The sequence below is a fragment of the Orbicella faveolata genome, unplaced genomic scaffold (genome assembly GCF_042242905.1).
Source record: "Orbicella faveolata isolate gen_17 unplaced genomic scaffold, um_ofav_v1 contig_36, whole genome shotgun sequence".
NCBI classification, from domain to species: Eukaryota; Metazoa; Cnidaria; class Anthozoa; order Scleractinia; family Merulinidae; genus Orbicella; species Orbicella faveolata.
The window spans coordinates 4,642,554-4,661,419 of NW_028301565.1; the positions used below are offsets into that span (position 1 = coordinate 4,642,554).

Below are 18,866 nucleotides of genomic sequence, written 5' to 3' on the forward strand. Positions count from 1 at the left end.
AGCTCATAGAGGGGGATGGTTATTAAACGTAGAGAAAAAGAGCAAACAGATAGCAAGGCCCCGTCCACACAATGCCGGAGGAATTTGAAAATGGAGCTTACACTATGAAAACGTATCAAATGTTTTCCGTCCACGCTACGCCGGGGGAATTTAAAAACGCAACAATCATCGGTCATTTTGGATATGTTAGACTATGTGTTTGTATTAAGACGCCATCGTTTTCGAAAAGCTCCGTTTTCATGACGGATTAGTGTGGAGGGTAGGCCTATCCGTGAGAAATAAAGCTACGTTTTCAAATTTCTCCGGCGTAGTGTGGACGCTGCCCAAGAGTTATGTTGAAAGGGCCACTATGCATGACACGCAGCTACTGATTAGCTGCTCATGCAGAAGTTGACTACTCTTGTGTCTTGTGCACGGTCAAGGTTAAAAACTGTTTGCTAGCATGAACAACATCAGAAATCTAACAAGTTATTGAGCAGGGAGGAGAGGAGGAGCTTACTTCTACAGGCCTTCGTGAAGCAAACCTGTGAACGAACGGAGAGACAAAATACGTAAAGCAACCAGAAGAAAAACAGAGGGGAAGCCAGGAAAAGTGGTCGGGAGAGGGGAGTGGGGGTGGGGGTGCGCTGGGTGAGAACGTTGTCCTGCAATGGGTTTCACCAAGATCAAACAAAATGTTTGCCTGCAATACTCTTATTTTGAGACAATAAAGTTTTATTGATTCGTCTGTGCGGTTGATCATTCACAATCTAGACATACAAAAAACAGACCAGCCAGTTCAACGAAATACCTAGTAATTAAAACCTGCATCGGAAAAAAAAATATAATTTATTATTAGTAAAGTACTAATAAATACCTCCGCGGACAAGATAAAATTTTTACAATCTTCTTTACGTGATTTTGTTTGAATTTAATTTTTACGAAAAATAACTGCAAAATTATCTGCTATTCTGTGAAATCTCGCATGCCAGTTCAAACTCCCAAAAGAAAATCGCTCAAGTAAGATTTTAACATTGTTTGTTGTTACACCACACCCCATTACCTGTCCAACTATAGTTATACAGCGAAATATTTTCTATGCCCCGGTGATGTCGTCGATCGGCGATTATCCAATATGCCACTGAATTACATTAAACGCTTCGGAGTTTTCCTATTGGCTCCACAACCCAGTGATAAAATTAAGTGAAATCAAAAATAGGAAAAAGATATAAAACAACGTGGAAATCAATATAGACTTGTTTAAAAGACGACATATTAAATGTGCCTCAAAGCTGAAATTTGTTTTTTTTTTTTTAGCGTCAAACCAGCTGACTAATCTGTTTTGAACTATCTTTTTTTACTTTACAACGCTAGATTGAACTGTTTTACTAGAGCAATCTGTCATGTCATGAAAGAAAGAAAGAAAAACCTGTAATGCAATGAAGATGGCGACTGGGAACCGAGTGTGGTGACGGTGTGCTACTGACTTTGTAGGGCGAATGCCTCTAAATGTTTCGAGTAGAGGATTACAAAAAAGTTAAAAAAGCAAAAGGGAAAGAAAAGCGAATAAAACGTGTTGTCCTAGAACTAGTTCTTAATTGGTTGTTAATCACCTCGTCCTCGTAACCAATATTTCGGAGGTCTCGCAATGCTTCTCACCACGAGTAGCGTTGCGTGACACACCACAGTTAACGTGACAGCTGAAGGTCTTCATACAAGTGGTCGCTAAGTAACAGGACGTGTTCTTATTATGATAAGCAAAAGAGCCATCTTTAGAAACAGTGCTTACAAGTGTTGCTGCAGTTTTCTGATAGGTTATTAAATAACAAAGTGAAGTCTGTAGTAGTCGCTTCCTTACTGTAAATAACTTGCTTAGTGCGTGTAAAATTATTAAAATATCTGTCTATAAAAACCGAGCATTATCACACAAGTGTTTTTCTCCTCCAAAAAATCGATGGCGCTGTTTCTGGCATTGTTTGGTAGACGCGATAAAGGTCAAAATGTTGCGGGCAAAATTACTCGTATGTAAGCTTGTTTTCAAAGTTTTTTTTCCCTTCGCGAAGTTGAAAGCAAGATCCAACCAATGCAGCCCCAGAGGCCACCTGTTTGCACACCCAAACAATCCCAGACATCCTTGCACAGCACTTTACTTGTGTCCAGTCCTGCAAAAGTTTCAGGAGTGGAGAACGTTCTTGTCTGATTTCCAGGTCCTTTTGGTTTCTACGCAAGGAAAGAAGTCTGGAGGAGCAGAAGATTAGGGCTCAGAAAGTGAAGTGTGTCACGTGTTGGGATGAGAGAGCATGTCCCATGTTTTGAGCCACTTCCGTCGATTGATCTCAGCAGAAGAGAGAGCCACGTGACCGTACGTGAAAGGACTGTAGAAATGAAATCCCCACAGCACAATTACAACCAAGAACGCACCACACCCGTACAATATCTGACGAAGCACTTTGTATCTGAGGAAAGAACAGAAAAGGTTAAAAACATTTGTGAAAAGCTATCCAGGTAAATATTTTCCAAAGCTTCTTCATGGAACCTTTGACTACTTCATGAACATTTGCACTTGCACTAAATCACTTACCGGAAAAAAAATAATAAGAAATGCCTTTTATTGAAATAGAGTGGACTGCCTAAATCGTTGTGTCAACGAAGTAATACAATACGATACAACACGATACCATACAATACAATACGATACGATGCGATGCGATGCGATGCGATGCGATCACAAACGATATCTTATGTGGTTCCTCTATTTCCCAAACGAATCAAGGTTGTGCGATACAATAAGAGGGGAAGGGAGGCAGCTTTACAGCAGTTTTGCTTTCAGGTGGAACGTGGCTCCGGTTTTCGATGGTAAGTGCTAATTCTCTTACTAACTCTTGTCGAAAGTTGTTGCTCCCTGCACTTCTTGACTTTGCACGACACATGATCTCTAACGAATCCCTCTGTGTTTGCACTGGAATCCCTCTGGACCGGCACGAGTAACATACCCTCTCCCCTCCCCTAAGGCGTCCTGTGTGGACTTACCTAAAGATTTCTTGATGAACATGCTCTAACATCACTGGTAAAAGAACAATTTTAAAGAACAGCGCGGGAAGGTAATGGTGAATGAACAGTGTTCTCTCTAGCGGGAAGAATGTGGCGAAGTGAAGAAGATATCCCATTACAACAGCTTCACCGCAGAACACGAACTGCTGCCATGAATCTGATCAACAGGACACAAAGATGTTAACATAACTCTTCTTCATCGGAACTTAATCATCTTAGAAAAGTGAAAATGAAAAAAAAAAAAAAAAAAAAAATGAGGAGGGCAAAGAAAAGTTTACATCGGACTTCATATCCTCGTTCCCAGGCTCCTATCTCTTCACTTTCTCGAGGAAGGAGGAGAAGGGACCCTGGGAACGAGGGTGCGGATTGTTGAGAGCTACGATGACGTAAAAGGGAACTATTTGCTGACGTCATAGTTAACAGGTAAATTAAAAGCATATTTCCATAGAGAAGGCTCTACACTAGACACCACTTGACTCCAAACATTTAACGAGAAATTGCTGACATTCCTAGCTCTCTGGATGTAATACTGAGCGAGGTATTGTCTTGTAAAAAATGCAAAATTTGTGGGTGTCAAATGCCCTATTGAGCCTGTACATTCTTTGCAAATGATGATTTTCTTAACCTGCGTTACACCAAAAGTTTCTAGTACATGTTAAATTACTTCTTCGGACACCTAATCATGCACTGCCTTTTCAGAGTTGATATTTCTGTAGCTTGACCACAGTTTGAAGCGCTTCGGCCAGTGAACAAAAATTGTAAACAAAGATTCTTCAATAACCCGTTTGTTGGACTCGTTTGTGGAGACCTGCGATGGACTAGCACCCTACTCACAGGGAGTAAAGACAATCCAGGCTGCTTCATGATACGGAAACTGCAGTCAAGCGCCAACCTCGAGCCAGTAGGCTTCGTCAAACTGGAGAACAAAACAGTTTCATTGTTCTCTTAAATCAAATCAAACTCTAAAAGTTTTGAAAGCATACCTTTGGACAAGTCGTACACCTTCCTTCTTCTCCTCAATAAATAAAATAGTAAAAGTCCGAAATACACGGGCAGTGACAGTGTAGTCGCCCACCACACAAATGGATTACCAATGCAGAATATTTGAGCCTGAAAAGACAATTTAAGGCCACATTTAGCTGTGCTTTCATATCAGGGTTTGGTGAAAATGAGATGAAGTGAATCTCAGTGGGGTAAACCTTACATTGTTGTCTTTAGCAATCCAAAATGCCACTCCTCTTCTCATCAGCGGCCACCAAGAAGGACGCGAACCAAACGTGTGCTCGTTAGCAAGTTCCTTACTGGACTCTAACATCTTGAGCTGAAGTGAAGAAAAAGATAGATATATCGGTTTTGTAAGAACTACTGACAGACTAAAGTAATCAATCAAAATATCAGAAAAAGGGAGGGGAAACAATTTAACAAACCAAACAGATTTCCCAGAATAATTCTGTTAAGTGCGCTGGTGCTAAGGGAAAACTTGCTGTTGGTAGCGATGTTTACAAGTTTTCCCACGCTTGATAAACGCGAGAAAACGTGCAGCTGGGGTCAAGCGCCAAAAAAATTAAAATAAAATAAAATCAACACTAAGCAGGGGAAATATGCAGTTGGCTTCAACTAAGCATGGGAAAATACGTCAGTAGTTGGTGCGAAGCGGAAAGAAAAAAAAACTTTGCAGAGTCTACACGTACCTGTATCTCCCAAAATTTAGAGAAAAAAGGCATCGGCTTAAACGCTCTCTCCAGTGGCTCAGGTTTCTTTTCAACCTCTGTTGGACCTTTACCTTCAGCTGGTAAAGAGAAAGACAGATTTGAAAAGGAATAATAATGACATGAGAGCACAAGAAAGGACATGGCCTACCAGAGCTTGACCCGACTTGAAGGATTGGACAGATTAGGAGTCTGGACTGCAGTTTAAAAATCAAAAGTCTTACGATAAAACTTACGATAAGTTATGTTTTGCTGATGTTCCTCTACGTTCCAGATTGTGTTAGTCTGTTTGATGGATTTATCCGTGCAGACTTCAAGTTGGTGAAAACCCCAGTCTGGCAACTGCATCCCCGATATCTAAACAAAACATGAACGAAAATTAAGCAATGTCCTTTTTCTGTACATTTAAACTTTATGCCTCACTTTAGACAGTGGCAGAACTACCGTAACTTTTGTTTCCTAGTAAATTCACTTTCCCTACCTCCATAGAGTTTTTTATATAATATGTCGAATTGCTCATTTTGACTGAGTCTTACCAATGACCTATTGGAGGAATTTTTTTGTTCTTTATTACATAAAACAAATAGATTCCATGCTGCCGTGCGTCTGTTCAGTAACTGATCACACAAGAAGTCAAAATGTGGGGAAGAGCAACAGTAACACACTCGACCATCGCCTCGTGTGTCACTTTTTTTTTTATCTTATCTCATTTTGACGTCCTCTGTGATCAAGTAGGGAGCTTAAGCACGCGCGTTTTTGAGACGCGGACGGCAACCGGAAGAGAAGATTTCGCATGCTAGGACCGTATTGTCTCCCAGATTTTTTATGCTACTCATCTCTAATGAAGAATAGATACTTAGCAATGTGAATATGGTTGTGTGAGGACAAGTTAAAAGTGAAAGTAGCTCACTTCCGGTTACCGTCCGCGTCTCAAAAACGCGCGTGCTTAAGTTCCCTATTACTGAACAGACGCACGGTAACATGGAATCTATTTCAAGGTCATTAAAGATGTGTGCATTATTCATCGTGGTGTAAGATAGGATAGATGAATTTTCACTCGTTTGTCTCACGATGGAGTCACTTTAAGATGTAGATAGCGACTTTTCGACTGCTATACTGCTACATTCTAGTCTTCATCAGGCGATGAGGTCAACTGTTGCGTGTCGCTATTTGTAGAATCTATTTGTTGAATGGAATCCATATGTTGAGTGGAAACACGATTGGAAGTTTGGGAAAACGAGAAGTAATAAGGGAACACGCCCAAACGTTAACGAGTGTTTTCATAAGGGACCGTTCATTTTTTATGAGGGAGGGGGGGCTGGTGGGATTTGGGAAGCACCATTTAAAAATCGCATGACCCCCCCTCAGCTTACCAATTTTTTCACATGGCCCCCCCTTATAGCGGTCATTTTTTGGGATGACCCCCCCCCCAAAAAAAAAATTGAACAAACAATATTTAGATTTCAACTTTTTTAATATTTCTCTATTATCCCTCTACTTCACGTTATTGTGCTCACTATGAAGACAATATTTACAATCTCTATACGACAGAGAGCTGTTGTTTAAAAAACAAATCAAAAGAAAGAGAAGTCAATTTCGGATCTCCTAGTTATGGCTCGCCCTGAGCGTGTGGCATTTGGCCTCTCAGTGGCATCTTCCTCATCTGAATTGATGAATGCAAGAATGACGTCACTTGAGTCATCTCCTCCCCCAGAGTCAATGGCATCACTGTCATACTCATCATTGTCACTTTCATCCGTTTCACTGCTGTCAGCACTTGCCCTGTTGTCATTTTGTGTCAATGTCCTGGCATTTCTCAGTGTTGGTTGGGCAGCTCTGAGAGGACTCTTCTGCTGCAAGCATGAATGTCTTACAATTGCCTTTATTTTCTCACTCTTGCTGCTTTTCAAATGCTGCTTCAGCCCATGGTGGTTTGAGTACTTGTTTAGTTCTGGAACACGTAGCTTTTTAAGCTTGGTTAGACCTTCGCACAACTCAGTCCAAGGATAATCCTCCTCCCTACTTAACTTTGCCTTTTCTTCTGCTCTCTTTTGCCTTTTAAATTCCAGCACTTCAAGATGCTGAAGATAATCCACCACAAACTTCGATTTGAGAATAAACTTATCTGCAAATAGAGCAACGCTCTCTGGGTCAGATAAAACCAGCCTGCCACTTCCATGCTCTTTCTTCTTTATATTGTTAATCCAATCGGGGAGAGAGCGCATTACTACATGAGCATCATGAAAGAGGCTCATTCCAAAATGCGCAATAATGGCGAAAGCGACGAGTCGTTTAAGAAAAGGTTTACAGCTGAACGATCCAGGCAGTTTGACATCTTACAAGCAAAAGAAGCAATTTTTCTAGGTGCGGATGGCTGTTCAGAAAGGGCGAGTGAGTTTTCCATGCAAGGGTACCAGTTGAAGCCCAGTGATGGAAGAAAACTGAACTTCTCCATCAAAGAGCACAGAGCAATGGTGGAAAAGTTGAATGTCATATTGAAAGATGTAAAGGAACACGATTCCACACTCTTTCAGTCCAATGGGCTTGCTTTAAAGCAGGGCGAAGAATTTGCCCACAGTTTTAATGTAAAACAGATCAAATGTACAGAAGCTAAGTTGATGAAGGTCACGCAGGACATGGAAGCACTAGAATATAAGAAGAGCAATTATAACAGCATATTCAAAGGCATACTCAAACAGCACATCAACAAAAGGAGAAGGAAAAAAGAAAACCGCAGAAAGTCAAATGAAAAAAAGAGGAAGCGGACTGAAAACAACGTCCAACGAGTTTATGGAATCTGTGTTGGAAACCCGCTAGGAAATGATCTTCCACAATGCCTTGTGTACCCTCCTAGAACGGCCGTCTCGGAAGAGTGTCTTAAAGTTGAGGATGTTGCCACGTCGATATTTAGAAGAGATGGGCCATACATCGCCCAGCTCTTGGAAGGGAATTATTTCACCAATGCTGCAAGAAGCAGAATCACCACCAACCTTGAGCGGGAAGTCAGAGATTATGTTTACACCTTCATGTACCCTGAAGAGTACACTCTGACGGAAAGCATTGCTGCTTCTTGCAGCATTGGTGAAAGAGACTCCCATAGCAGCACAAGCAGCGACGAAGAACTCGACGACAGCGGAGATGAAGATGAGTGCCGGTGAAAGTTGCATTCGAAAATAACAGTGTTAAATACTTCTTTTCAGTAGCTACAAATGCTTTTTGTCGCCAAACGTTTTTTTAAAGCAGAAGGAAAGTTTGTAATAAATTTGTATCCTGCCTTCTATGTTTATTCTATAGCAATTTTTTTGATATTCAAACATTATGCCATTTTAAAGTTTTACTAAAATATTTCACGTGACCCCCCCTTTTTCCCTTATTTTTTTGGGATGGCCCCCCCTCGAAAGCCATTTTTTTTCGCATGCCCCCCCCCCAAATCCCACCAGCCCCCCCTACCTCATAAAAAATGAACGGTCCCTAACTTGATGGAAACACGAGAAAATGCTGCCTAAAGAATATGTTTTAGAAAAGACTCCAAGAAAAAGAAAGGAACATCATACTGCTCTGTGTTTTATCGAATCGAAGAAGTATGGCTTTTAGCAAGCGCTTTCTTATAGGGTGTCTTTCTAAATACCTTAACGGCCTGAGAAGTATTAACATGAATCAGTCGGACTTGCGAGTGGATCGTCTTCCAAACGTTGCTGCTGTCTGGGTTGATTATTTCCTGTTGGTGATAGTAAAACGACAACAAAAAGTTAATGATCCAATGACGAACAATTGCAAACTTGGTCGACATCTTTGTGCTAGCTCGACAAGTTGGGCGCAAACTCGGACAGTGCAAAGCCAACTCGATTAACTTCATCGTGTTTTGAATCGGGGACTAGATTCATTAGACATTACAAAACACAGCAATATAGCTTTTGTGTGATAAATTTTAACCTACATACAGCCATACATACCACTTTCCACAGGTTCTGAGCAGCCATGGAAATGTTGTAGTCAATGTAACAGGAGACTTCCTGGTTGGCCGGGTTCAAAGGAGCAGCAACATCATGGCTGAAAATTGACATGGAAAGATAACATCTTAATCAGGAATTACATAGGAGGTACTGCTTACTAAGGTGGGCAGCAAGGTGGGGCGCTGGACTCTGGATTCGAGCCATGGACTTTGCCTATCTCACCCTGCTTATCAGAGACATTTTCTGTTGTATGAATCACAATCAAATTACACAATGACATATCTGTGGAAGCTTAAGCAACAACAACAAAAACGTTTTACCTGTTTAAAGCTCTACCGGTCACTCCATGAACAATTTGAATGATGTCACCATTGCGCACGGGTCTTGGCGGGAAATCCACAGAAAGGGCGTCTCTGAAATGATATCAGTGAAATATCTATTAGCATGATTGAATAGATTAAAACCTGTCACATGTACAACATCAAGGACAAGCAATAAAGTACAACTGCTGTTAGTAAAGCAACACATACAAACAAACTTGAAAAACTTGTTCTAAATCAAAGACTTACATTTTAGGGTCTTTGACAATCCACCAGTTATTGACATCCTTAAAGCCATAGCAAGTGACCTGCTGCTGTGCTGAGCTGCCACGCCCATCAGGGTACTTGACGGGGTAGGTGTGTGTGTGGGAGTGGAGCCAGCATTGTTTGCCAAAGGTGTTCCGCAGGGTGATCTGAGAACCATATGCTACCTCTAGTGTCATGAAATCAAAGTTAAAATGCCATTAGCATGATCTAGATAAGCTAAAAGCTGTCACAAGTACAACGTAAGGGACATGTCATAAAGTACAACCAAGACAAAGGGAAAATACATGTCTAATTGGGCGGTACAAGAAGGGAAAACGTGACTGGTGACATGGGTGGGAACACATCTAATCAGTACCAACTGTATAATAATTGTAAACCAAAAAAAAAAAAAATTAAAATTTAATTTTTATTTGTAGCCACAAAACAAGGAAGAGCTCTCGTGAACTTGTTATAAATTGTTCCTGCGTAGAGAATGGATTTTGAGCCTGACAGGGCACAAAACAAAAACTGTGCATTTGATATTTTGGCAAAAAGCAGTTCTAAAGTAAAACTACCTAATCCGAAAAATCAGGCTGGAATATTAGGGATAGGATGAACTCTTTAATTCATTCTCCACTATAATTGCTTCTTTACATCTCTGGGGATCAAAGGAAATGACTATTGTACAGCCAGAACTTACCAATTGGTTGACCATGTGTAATCTTAGCCAGTCCTCCCTAAAAACAAAAAAAGAAGCTTACAATCAGTAGTTACATGCATCAAATTTAAAGGAGCTCAGTCATGGTATTTTGAGTTATTGTGGCCATGTACAAAATTACCTTTAATGGTAGGAAACCTGAAAATAACAGTTTAATAAGATAGAAACACACCAAAGAGATAAGAATAAACCATAAAGGAACAAGGATGGCTACGGATGGAGTCAATTAACATGGATTACAGATGATGAATTCGAAAAATTGAGACTTTTCAATAGACGCAAACCGTGATGTAGCTCCTTTAAGGAAAACAAAATTCTAACAATGAGGTGACAACAGTGTATAATTGAAACCAAACAGAATCAGAAGACCTGCATTTTAGTTATACCTCAAGACTGGCTTGGAATGCACTTGACATCATGTCGTCATGGGGACCAGTCTTTCTTGCAACAGCAAACAGAATGTAAAACTGTAACAGGTAGAGCATGCTGGGAATGACAATGAGACAGGCTACTCGGCTTATCACATGTCTGGCAAGTTTTCTCTGCAGGGAAGAAAAGGCAGAAGAGCTTTAATATTATTACTTAGTAAATTACTGTTTAATAAATTTGATTAGACTCCTAGCTGAGGATTTCTTTCAAGCCTGTGAAACTAAGAATGAAAAATGTTCCTCTTAGTTAAATTGCACAAGCTAACAGGGGATTCTCTCTAGCTTAGCATCAGCTGAGAATTAATATTTGAGAAAACCAGTATCTCTTTATTTCTAGCATGAATGCATGCAGTTGTCATCTATGTTTATCAGTACACTGCAGTGGAAACTGTCAATGGCAGACTATTGGGATACAGGTTAATCAAAATGTCAAGCAATTTGGTTCATCATGTAACTAGAATGTCAAGTAACTTGCACGTATATTTTATTACCAGTTTATTGCAATATGTGATCTGAATCTTGAAAGGGAAGTGTTTGTCCTAAACAGCTTTACTGCTTGTCGTACTGACTTAATGACATTGCTACTTACTGATGGAAGAGAGTGGTCCCCAATAAGTTTCCACAAGTCACGGCCAGTTAAAAATCCAACAGCAAAAAAGGTGAAGATGCCAGTGTATTTAGTGCTAAAGGAAAATGAGCAGCTGTGTTGAGTCATCTTTTGTTGCTAACAATATTATTGCCAAAAAACCCTCTCAGAGAAACCACACCTTTCAGCTGAGAAGAGTGAAGGGATCATATACATTTACAGCTTTATGGATAATTGATCACAAGTACACGGACCAGATTAATGGTCAAAATGAAATGTAAAATTTTGAACTCTTTGTCACATCTAATAACTATGAACTTGTTTTGACCCACACAAATACGGGAGAAAATAAAAACATTCAGACAAGTAAGGATCTCAGACTGTGGGACACTGTGGTATTTAAATCTTTTCTTTCTGCAAGCCTGAGACTTGCAAAAGACAAGACTAGAGTGTGGATCAAGCAGTCCAGATTTGAGTTCTGACTAGAGTTGTTGTGTTGTGTTGTGTTGTTAGGTAAGACACTTGATAACTCTCTCTATCGCTAACTCTCCCCACTCATTTGTATAAATGGGTATTGACATGTTTGATGCTGGGGGGACCCCTGGGATTGTCTAGCATTCCATCTAGATGAGGAGGAATAAGGAATACAAACACTTCTAGCCACACAATGCTTAAGACACTGTGATAAACTTTTGCAGTATGGTAATTTAGCTCAACACAGCTTTGCATTACAATATGTAGCTTTTTAAATGTGTGCATTGGCTCACCTGTAAGCACCTAGCAGAGCAATTCCTGTCAAAGACAGCCACATCCACCACACATGTGTGAATGGTCTGCGAGGAAAGTCACACAGAAATTAGGCCATTCATCAATCATAATTCGTCAATCATGGCATTAACTTTGTCATGTAAATTATAGAACACAAAGGCTAGATTTTGTCTGAATTGTGTGATACACATGTATGCTACATGTATACAGGGCTGTGCGCTATAAACGCTGGGGTGCCACAGATGACTAACTTTTGCCTTTGGGCGACTGGAAAAACAAATAAGTGCTGGGCACCAGGATTTCATTGTTAGGAACCTTTGTGCTCTTTGTTATTTTTCTTCGACCACCACCTTGCTCTATTTAGTTGTGACAAGCTTCAACAATAATAATGTTCTTCTGTACATACATTTTGCTCAGTGGTGTTGGCTTTTGAGCATAAAGGTATCTATGATCATTATGTTTCCAGCCAGGGCTGCTCGTCCGATGCACAATTTTCCTTTCTTCACTGAGCTTCAGACTGAAATGGCTTAGCAATAGAGGCTCAAAAAGGCTGCATGGAAAATCACTCACTATCATAACCTGGTATGTTATGAAAGCTGGTAACACAAGCTCTCCCAGGTGTCTTTAGGCTACCGCTACCGCTACTGCATATATTAGGACAGGGGACTTGAAAAAAATTAATCAAACTACAGTGTATTCATACCTCCTAGATTCTTTGCGGAACTTGAGGTAGCAGAGAAGGGATACAGCATTGAAAAACAGGAGAGGGGAATCTAACATAACAAGTCTACTTTGTACCACAAACATGTTATCTGCAACAAAAAGGAACATCAAGGAATGACAGTCAGAAACTGGTATAAAATGATCTTGTCCAAACAATGTTACAGTACAACAGCCACTAGCTAATGGTGATTTTTGGTATGTTTCTGACAGTCAGTTTCCTAACAAACTGCTGATCAGTAAACAGGTTATCTTTTCATTTTTCCTGTCCTTCCCTTATCTTTCAAAAAGATAACAAAAATCCAGCAAAAAATATCATGATCTTAAATTGAACATATACAACATCACATGTTGTAGACGTCCAAAAAAGACACAAAAAAACACAAGGGACTACATTTATATTTTGTTAACAAGCGCACACCGCTACACTACTCACTATCTATTAAACAATTAGATTATTAGCTCCAGATTTCTATCGTGTGATAAAAATTGAGTGAATAATCTAATTGTTTAGTATAAATCTACTAGTCATTCAAAACTTAATCAAAACCCTCTTCACAGACACCTAAAAAACATCGTTAAGCAGCCATTATTTTGTTAGCAAGGGCACACTGCTACGCTACTGCTGCTGCTACATGTAGAAAATCAATGGATACTTTCTAGTTGATGCAAATGACCTATTTTTTCATAGTCATTAAATGGTTGTTATAAATCATAAATATTTTCATAGGTTTTAAATGTTAGTATTATAAATACATTGTGTACTTGTAATTTTTCCTCAAGAGGATTTGTTTAACCGGCCTGGACGTAGTTAACAGACAAAGTTGTTTACATGCACATTTTGTGACAAAAAGTTCCAAATTGATTCCCAATTCAGTATCCTGAGATAAGAATACATGCTTCATTTACATGATTAAAAACTTACAGGTGAAGTTACTAGGAGTTAGTGACTGCTGAGCTATGGGAGACTAAACTGAAAATAAACATCTCACCAAATGTAGCCAAAAATCCACCCAGAGCTGCTGCCCAGTGGGAACAACCAAGCTCTATAATGACCTGAGAAGGGAAATAACAATTATTAAACCTGAGTATTAATTAAATAGAGTAATTTGACACAAAATTCTGCAGCTTTGGGGGATCATGCCTATTAAAGGCATCTGTGGTCAAGTGTTCCCTCGATTGAACCTCGATCAACATCTTGATCAACTCTTGATCAACATCTCCATCAATACTCCGTCAACACTTGATTGACATCTTGGCCATTAGTCGGCTGAGAGTCAACTAATTTTTCCAGACACGTCATAGAGTGTCGATCGATACATATGAGTTGGTCAACACTATGGCAACTGTCAACCAACTGTTGATCGTGTGTGGATGGATTGTCAATTGAGATATCGATCAAGCATCAATTTAAGCCTGGTTCACACTTGTGAGATAAGCATAACACAAGTGAAATAAGCATAAGTGCAAGCACAAGGAAAAAGGAACATGTTTCTTTTTCTTGTGCTTATGCTTGTGCTTATTTCACTTGTGTTATGCTTATCTCACAAGTGTGAACCAGGCTTTAGAGTCAACTGAGTATTGATTGAGATGTTGACCAAGAGTCAATCAAGATGTCGATGCAGTGCTGATGGAGGGTCGATCGAGAGTATCGATTGACACTTGACCGCAGATGCCTTTAGTACACATGATCCACTTTTGGTAAGTCAGGGTTCGAAAAAAGTGCCGTCCCATTGTCCCAGACAAGTAGATTTTCTTTCTGGGCAAGTAACTTTTCATTCTCACTAGCTCGATGGGCAAGAGATCAATCAAGTCATCTGCCAACTAAATCAGGAAAGAGCAAACTAAGAATTGCTCAAGGCAAGCAAAATTTGGGAGCTACTTGTCTCAAGGGCAAGCTTTATTTCAATTTTTTTTTTAGCATTGTAACTGCTATCTGTTCAATACTACAAGAAAAAACTCTTCTCAATACTATGTAATAAGGGGCAATGTTATGTGTCTGAGAGCTATAACAGTACATGCATATGAAAGCAAGCTTAAACATACACTACACTCAGATGGGTACATGAACAATAGAGCAAAACATTTAGTAGATCTTTTCTAGTAGACAGAGTGAATGGTCCATGTCTACACTACCAGAAATATGAATTGTCTGAGTAAGTTAACAGGAACTGTACCAGCCTGCAGAGCAGACGAGATTTTTTCGAGCGAGCGCTCACATTGTAAAAAGTTTAGCCGCCATCTTGAATTTTTCATGCAGTAGAAGACTGGAGAGAGAAAGTTTTACCAAGGGGGTGAATGATAGGCAAGAGGAAGGATAGGGGAGGGGGTGGAATCTTCTCATTTTCCCCCTTCCCCATCCCCCACCGTCTAACATGGCGGTCATACATGGCGGTTGCTAGGCTGTAACGCTAGCTCGCCCTAATAAGACGCCTGCATCCCCCACCATCTAACATGGCAGTCATACATCGCGGTCGCTAGGTTGTAACGCTAGCTCGCCCTAATAAGACGCCTGCATCCCCCACCATCTAACATGGCAGTCATACATCGCGGTCGCTAGGTTGTAACGCTAGCTCGCCCTAATAAGACGCCTGCACTGCAGGCTAGAACTGTACAATTAAGTATGTGTGTACATTGTATATGCTTTCTGCAGAGTTCAAAACATGTCTAGCTGTCCATATTTATGTGATGAATGTATTAATAACTACAAATGGATGTCCATAAAGCAGGGTTTGACTGTATGCCACCCCTGATAGTACTTAACTATGAACAGTATCTTTTGCCCCCCCCATCCTCCCCCCCCCCCAAAAAAAGCTTCATTTTGGAATTTAAGAATTTAAGAATTTTTTAATATGACTAGCACCCTGTTTAATTACTAGCAGAGGTAACACTGTTAACCCTGTTCCACTGTAATTTGAATAAATGCAACTACAAAGAAAGCATCACACATATACCCACCTCATAGACAATTGGCACAACAAGACTTCCAAGAAATGCTGAGACAAATCGTAAATACCAAACATGCTGCTCATATTCGCCAAGATCTGAGGAAAGATTTGTAATGATGCTGAGTGTCAGTTGAAACCCATGGCATTGTCTCAACATGTTTGTTAGGATGCAGTGTGCAGTGCTGGGCTATTTTCTATTATTTTGCAACATAACTGTAATAAACACTCTTGGCAAGTGGCCTTCAGTATGCATATTTAAAACATAATTATATATGATTGGATTTGAGAGGTACAAAAAATCATAAAATGCAAAAGGGTGTTTCTATATCAAAGTGTCACAACTGTACCTTGTCCTATATCAGCAAATGAAAACTGACCATCATATCCAGAGATGTAAGCTGAAATTCAAACAGCAATGAAGGATTTGTCATTCATGACATTCAGTCAATACACCTCCCAGTTGAGCTTCACTCTTGTCAGTGACTTGTTTTAGAACACAAAGGCAGGTCTGGAGACCATGTACAAGACAAGTATTCATTTATTAGCTGTTAGTTAACAAGAGCAATGAATCCAAATAATTTGTGGAGTTCATGCTAACCATTAAGAATAATTGAAAAAAATTAATAATCATGACGCCTTGCATTACCTGCTAGAGCAAACATGAGTTTTCCTAAAGGTGGATTGACATCATAGAAGAATTGGTTTTTCATGAAAAAGTTAGTAAACTGGCCAAAATGTACTTCATCAAATCTGTAAATTAAAAACAAGTCATTCAATCAATTCAAACAATTTCATTCATTCCAATCAATTTACTATCACAGTGCCTCTCTCAACCTGGGTGTATAAATCAGCATCGGTAAATTTAATACTGGGGGTAACCCAGCAATGGACTAGCATCCTATCCAGGGGGGAGTAAAAATGCTGTCTCCTAGTTGCTTCATGCTACTGAAACTGGAGATAAGTGCCGGACTGATGGGCCACTTGGCTCATATGCAGACTTTACCTTACCTACTTACATGTAATTTTGGGCTTTTTGTATGATGCTTTAGAAAAAGAAGGGAAAATCAGCCACCTAATCCAACAATAAGGCTACCTCCTTCAAAACTTTGTATCTGACTTGAGATGAATCATGGTAAATCCTAAATTTTTTCAGTTCAATTAGACTGGAAGTGGTGGATTAAATCTTGGAACAAACTAAGACATTAGTTACTACAAAAGAAACTGTTTGGGCTGTGTTGGTGGGCAAGTAAAACACTGAGCAATTTCAAGTGGATAAAGGTAAATTAACCACTAACAGTCTGAAGACAATGTTTTGAGCATTGGCCCTGCATCAGAGCAAAGTGCAAAAAGTGGTCTCTTCTTAAATGCTTGAAATACAAAGCATGAAAAGGTTATGTTCACTTTGCTCTGATGGAAATCACCCGATCCATTTAGTACATGTAATGTTACATCCATACTGTTAGGTATACAGACACTTTAACCTAACACGCAGGATACTGGAAAATGTACCATTGTACCATAGTTTACCATCAGTTGTACCTAAGCACAAAAACGCGATTAAAAAAAAAAAGATCTAATTGGGTATTGAATGACGCATGACTTACACTTCAACTGTCGCAACTGCCGGCAATTAATGCCAATGCATCTGATATGCAATCAAAATATGAATTTGCAGACCAATCATGCAACCCACGATTCCCAATAAGATCATATATTTTCTTCATAAGTTCATACCTAGATGCGACCAGTGGTAGGTTTACTTACATGACATGTTTAGGAGTGGTGAGTTGCCACATCCTTGTACCAAATGACAAGCCCACTAGAATCAGCCACACAAAATTCAACTCAACATTCATTGCAAAAGGGGGCAAAGCTTCTCTTTCACTTTGTTCTCTTTGTGCTTGCTTTTCTTCTAACTTTTCCTGTTGGTAAATTTTCCAGAATTATCTCTCAAATTATTGCCTGTAGCATGCTGAACTGACACATAAATTTCACCTCTGGCATGGAGTTGCTTTCAATTGAGTGTTAAAAGTAATCAGGCTTTGGTTTTGGTTTTACTATGATTTGAGATTTGGCTGAGTAGTCTAATTGGTAAGCAGGGATGGCAGAGCATATTTTGAATTGAGGCGGGGGGGGGGGGGGGGAGAGGGGGGAGGAGAGGGGCTTACAAGCGAGCACCAGGGGTCTGGAGATATTTGTAAAATTATTATTTTATGCCTTTTTTTTTTGGCTTGAAATTCCCCCCTGGCTCTGCCATCCCTGGTAAGTGATTGGTTTGGTTCTGGTTTTATGACACTCAATTGAAAACCACTCTATGAATTTTAGTCAGGAGATTCCCAAGGAATATTTTTAGGGTTTGGCTTCTGAGCCAGAACCCTGCTGGGCAATAACACTTAATCATTATCAAATACCTTTTAAAAATAGTTGGTCATTTGATGGAGCAATAAATTTAATTAATAACAAGAATAGTTGGTTATGTTATGAAGCAATCAACATGTAAGTTAAGTTACATTTTGTTCCCACTTCAAATCTCTGAAGAAAACTCTGTTGTAAATGATTTTAAAATACTAACGGACGCAAACAATGAGATAGAATTTTGATCATTTCTTTCATATTATTTCAGGGCATCTTCACTTGTAGCAAAAAAAAAAAAAGTTACTACAAGGGTTCTACAGTATTAACACGACATAAATTCGAATTAGAAATATAAGGAACATAAAAATATAAGCTTAAGCTTAAATAAGCCTAGAGCTGAATTTTAAACCAACTTGAGTAGTAAGCTCAAATCTAGAAGTAAGCTTTCGAGTAAGTTCATTTGAATTTACACTTTCAAAGAAAAAGCAATTGAAGTAAATATGCCTTTACCACCCGGGCTTTAACAATCGTTATTGACAGCATTTTATACAGCAAAAAGCTGGTAAATTGGGCAAATTATATGGTATACTGTCAGCTTTAATATGCAAATAAATTTCCCAATATCGATCCATAAATTTAATTTTTCCTTGTAGCCTCTAGCCTTAATTTCTCTCAGTTGTTCTCTTAATAAAGAAGTTCGGATACAAAACAATGTTTTAGAAATCTGCTGAAAGAAATGTACCACGAAAATCGATCATATCAGACAAAAAAACACACTCTCGTTATAAAACAATTTACATAGCTGGACGAAGATCCAAGAGCTACAGCTTCTGCATTCTGCTTCAAATTAGGTCTTACCTGAACTTCAAGACCCTTGAGAGGTTCGCCAGCTTTGCGTTCAAAGTCGCGCTCACTTGGACTGGTGTGGACGTCACTAGAGTTTGCCAACTCACTGGTCATTATATTCAAAACGTAATTACCATGGAAAACTAGAGGTTCCTTGGTAAAAATGCACACTTGTAGCAGGTAATTACATTCGGGAGAGCGAACGCGCGTGTAGCTTTGTAGCCGCGCTTGTCTAGGAA

The 18,866-nt window shown here is 39.5% G+C and overlaps 1 protein-coding gene across 1 annotated transcript; it reads right to left on the reverse strand.

Annotated features, from left to right (window-relative positions):
• Positions 1-693: 693 nt before the first annotated feature.
• Positions 694-18,842, reverse strand: LOC110067233 (protein O-mannosyl-transferase 1-like). Its single transcript, XM_089274869.1, has 21 exons — positions 18,640-18,842; positions 17,191-17,348; positions 16,073-16,176; positions 15,774-15,824; positions 15,437-15,522; positions 13,471-13,534; positions 12,462-12,570; positions 11,758-11,823; positions 10,994-11,087; positions 10,363-10,518; positions 9,959-9,995; positions 9,262-9,445; positions 9,013-9,105; positions 8,693-8,789; positions 8,368-8,457; positions 4,976-5,096; positions 4,722-4,819; positions 4,235-4,351; positions 4,014-4,140; positions 3,010-3,187; positions 694-2,435 (listed from the first exon to the last, which is right to left on the reverse strand). Exons 1-21 carry the CDS (start codon positions 18,739-18,741, stop codon positions 2,258-2,260), a joined length of 2,310 nt encoding a protein of 769 aa, XP_089130995.1. The 5' UTR covers positions 18,742-18,842; the 3' UTR covers positions 694-2,257.
• Positions 18,843-18,866: the final 24 nt, after the last annotated feature.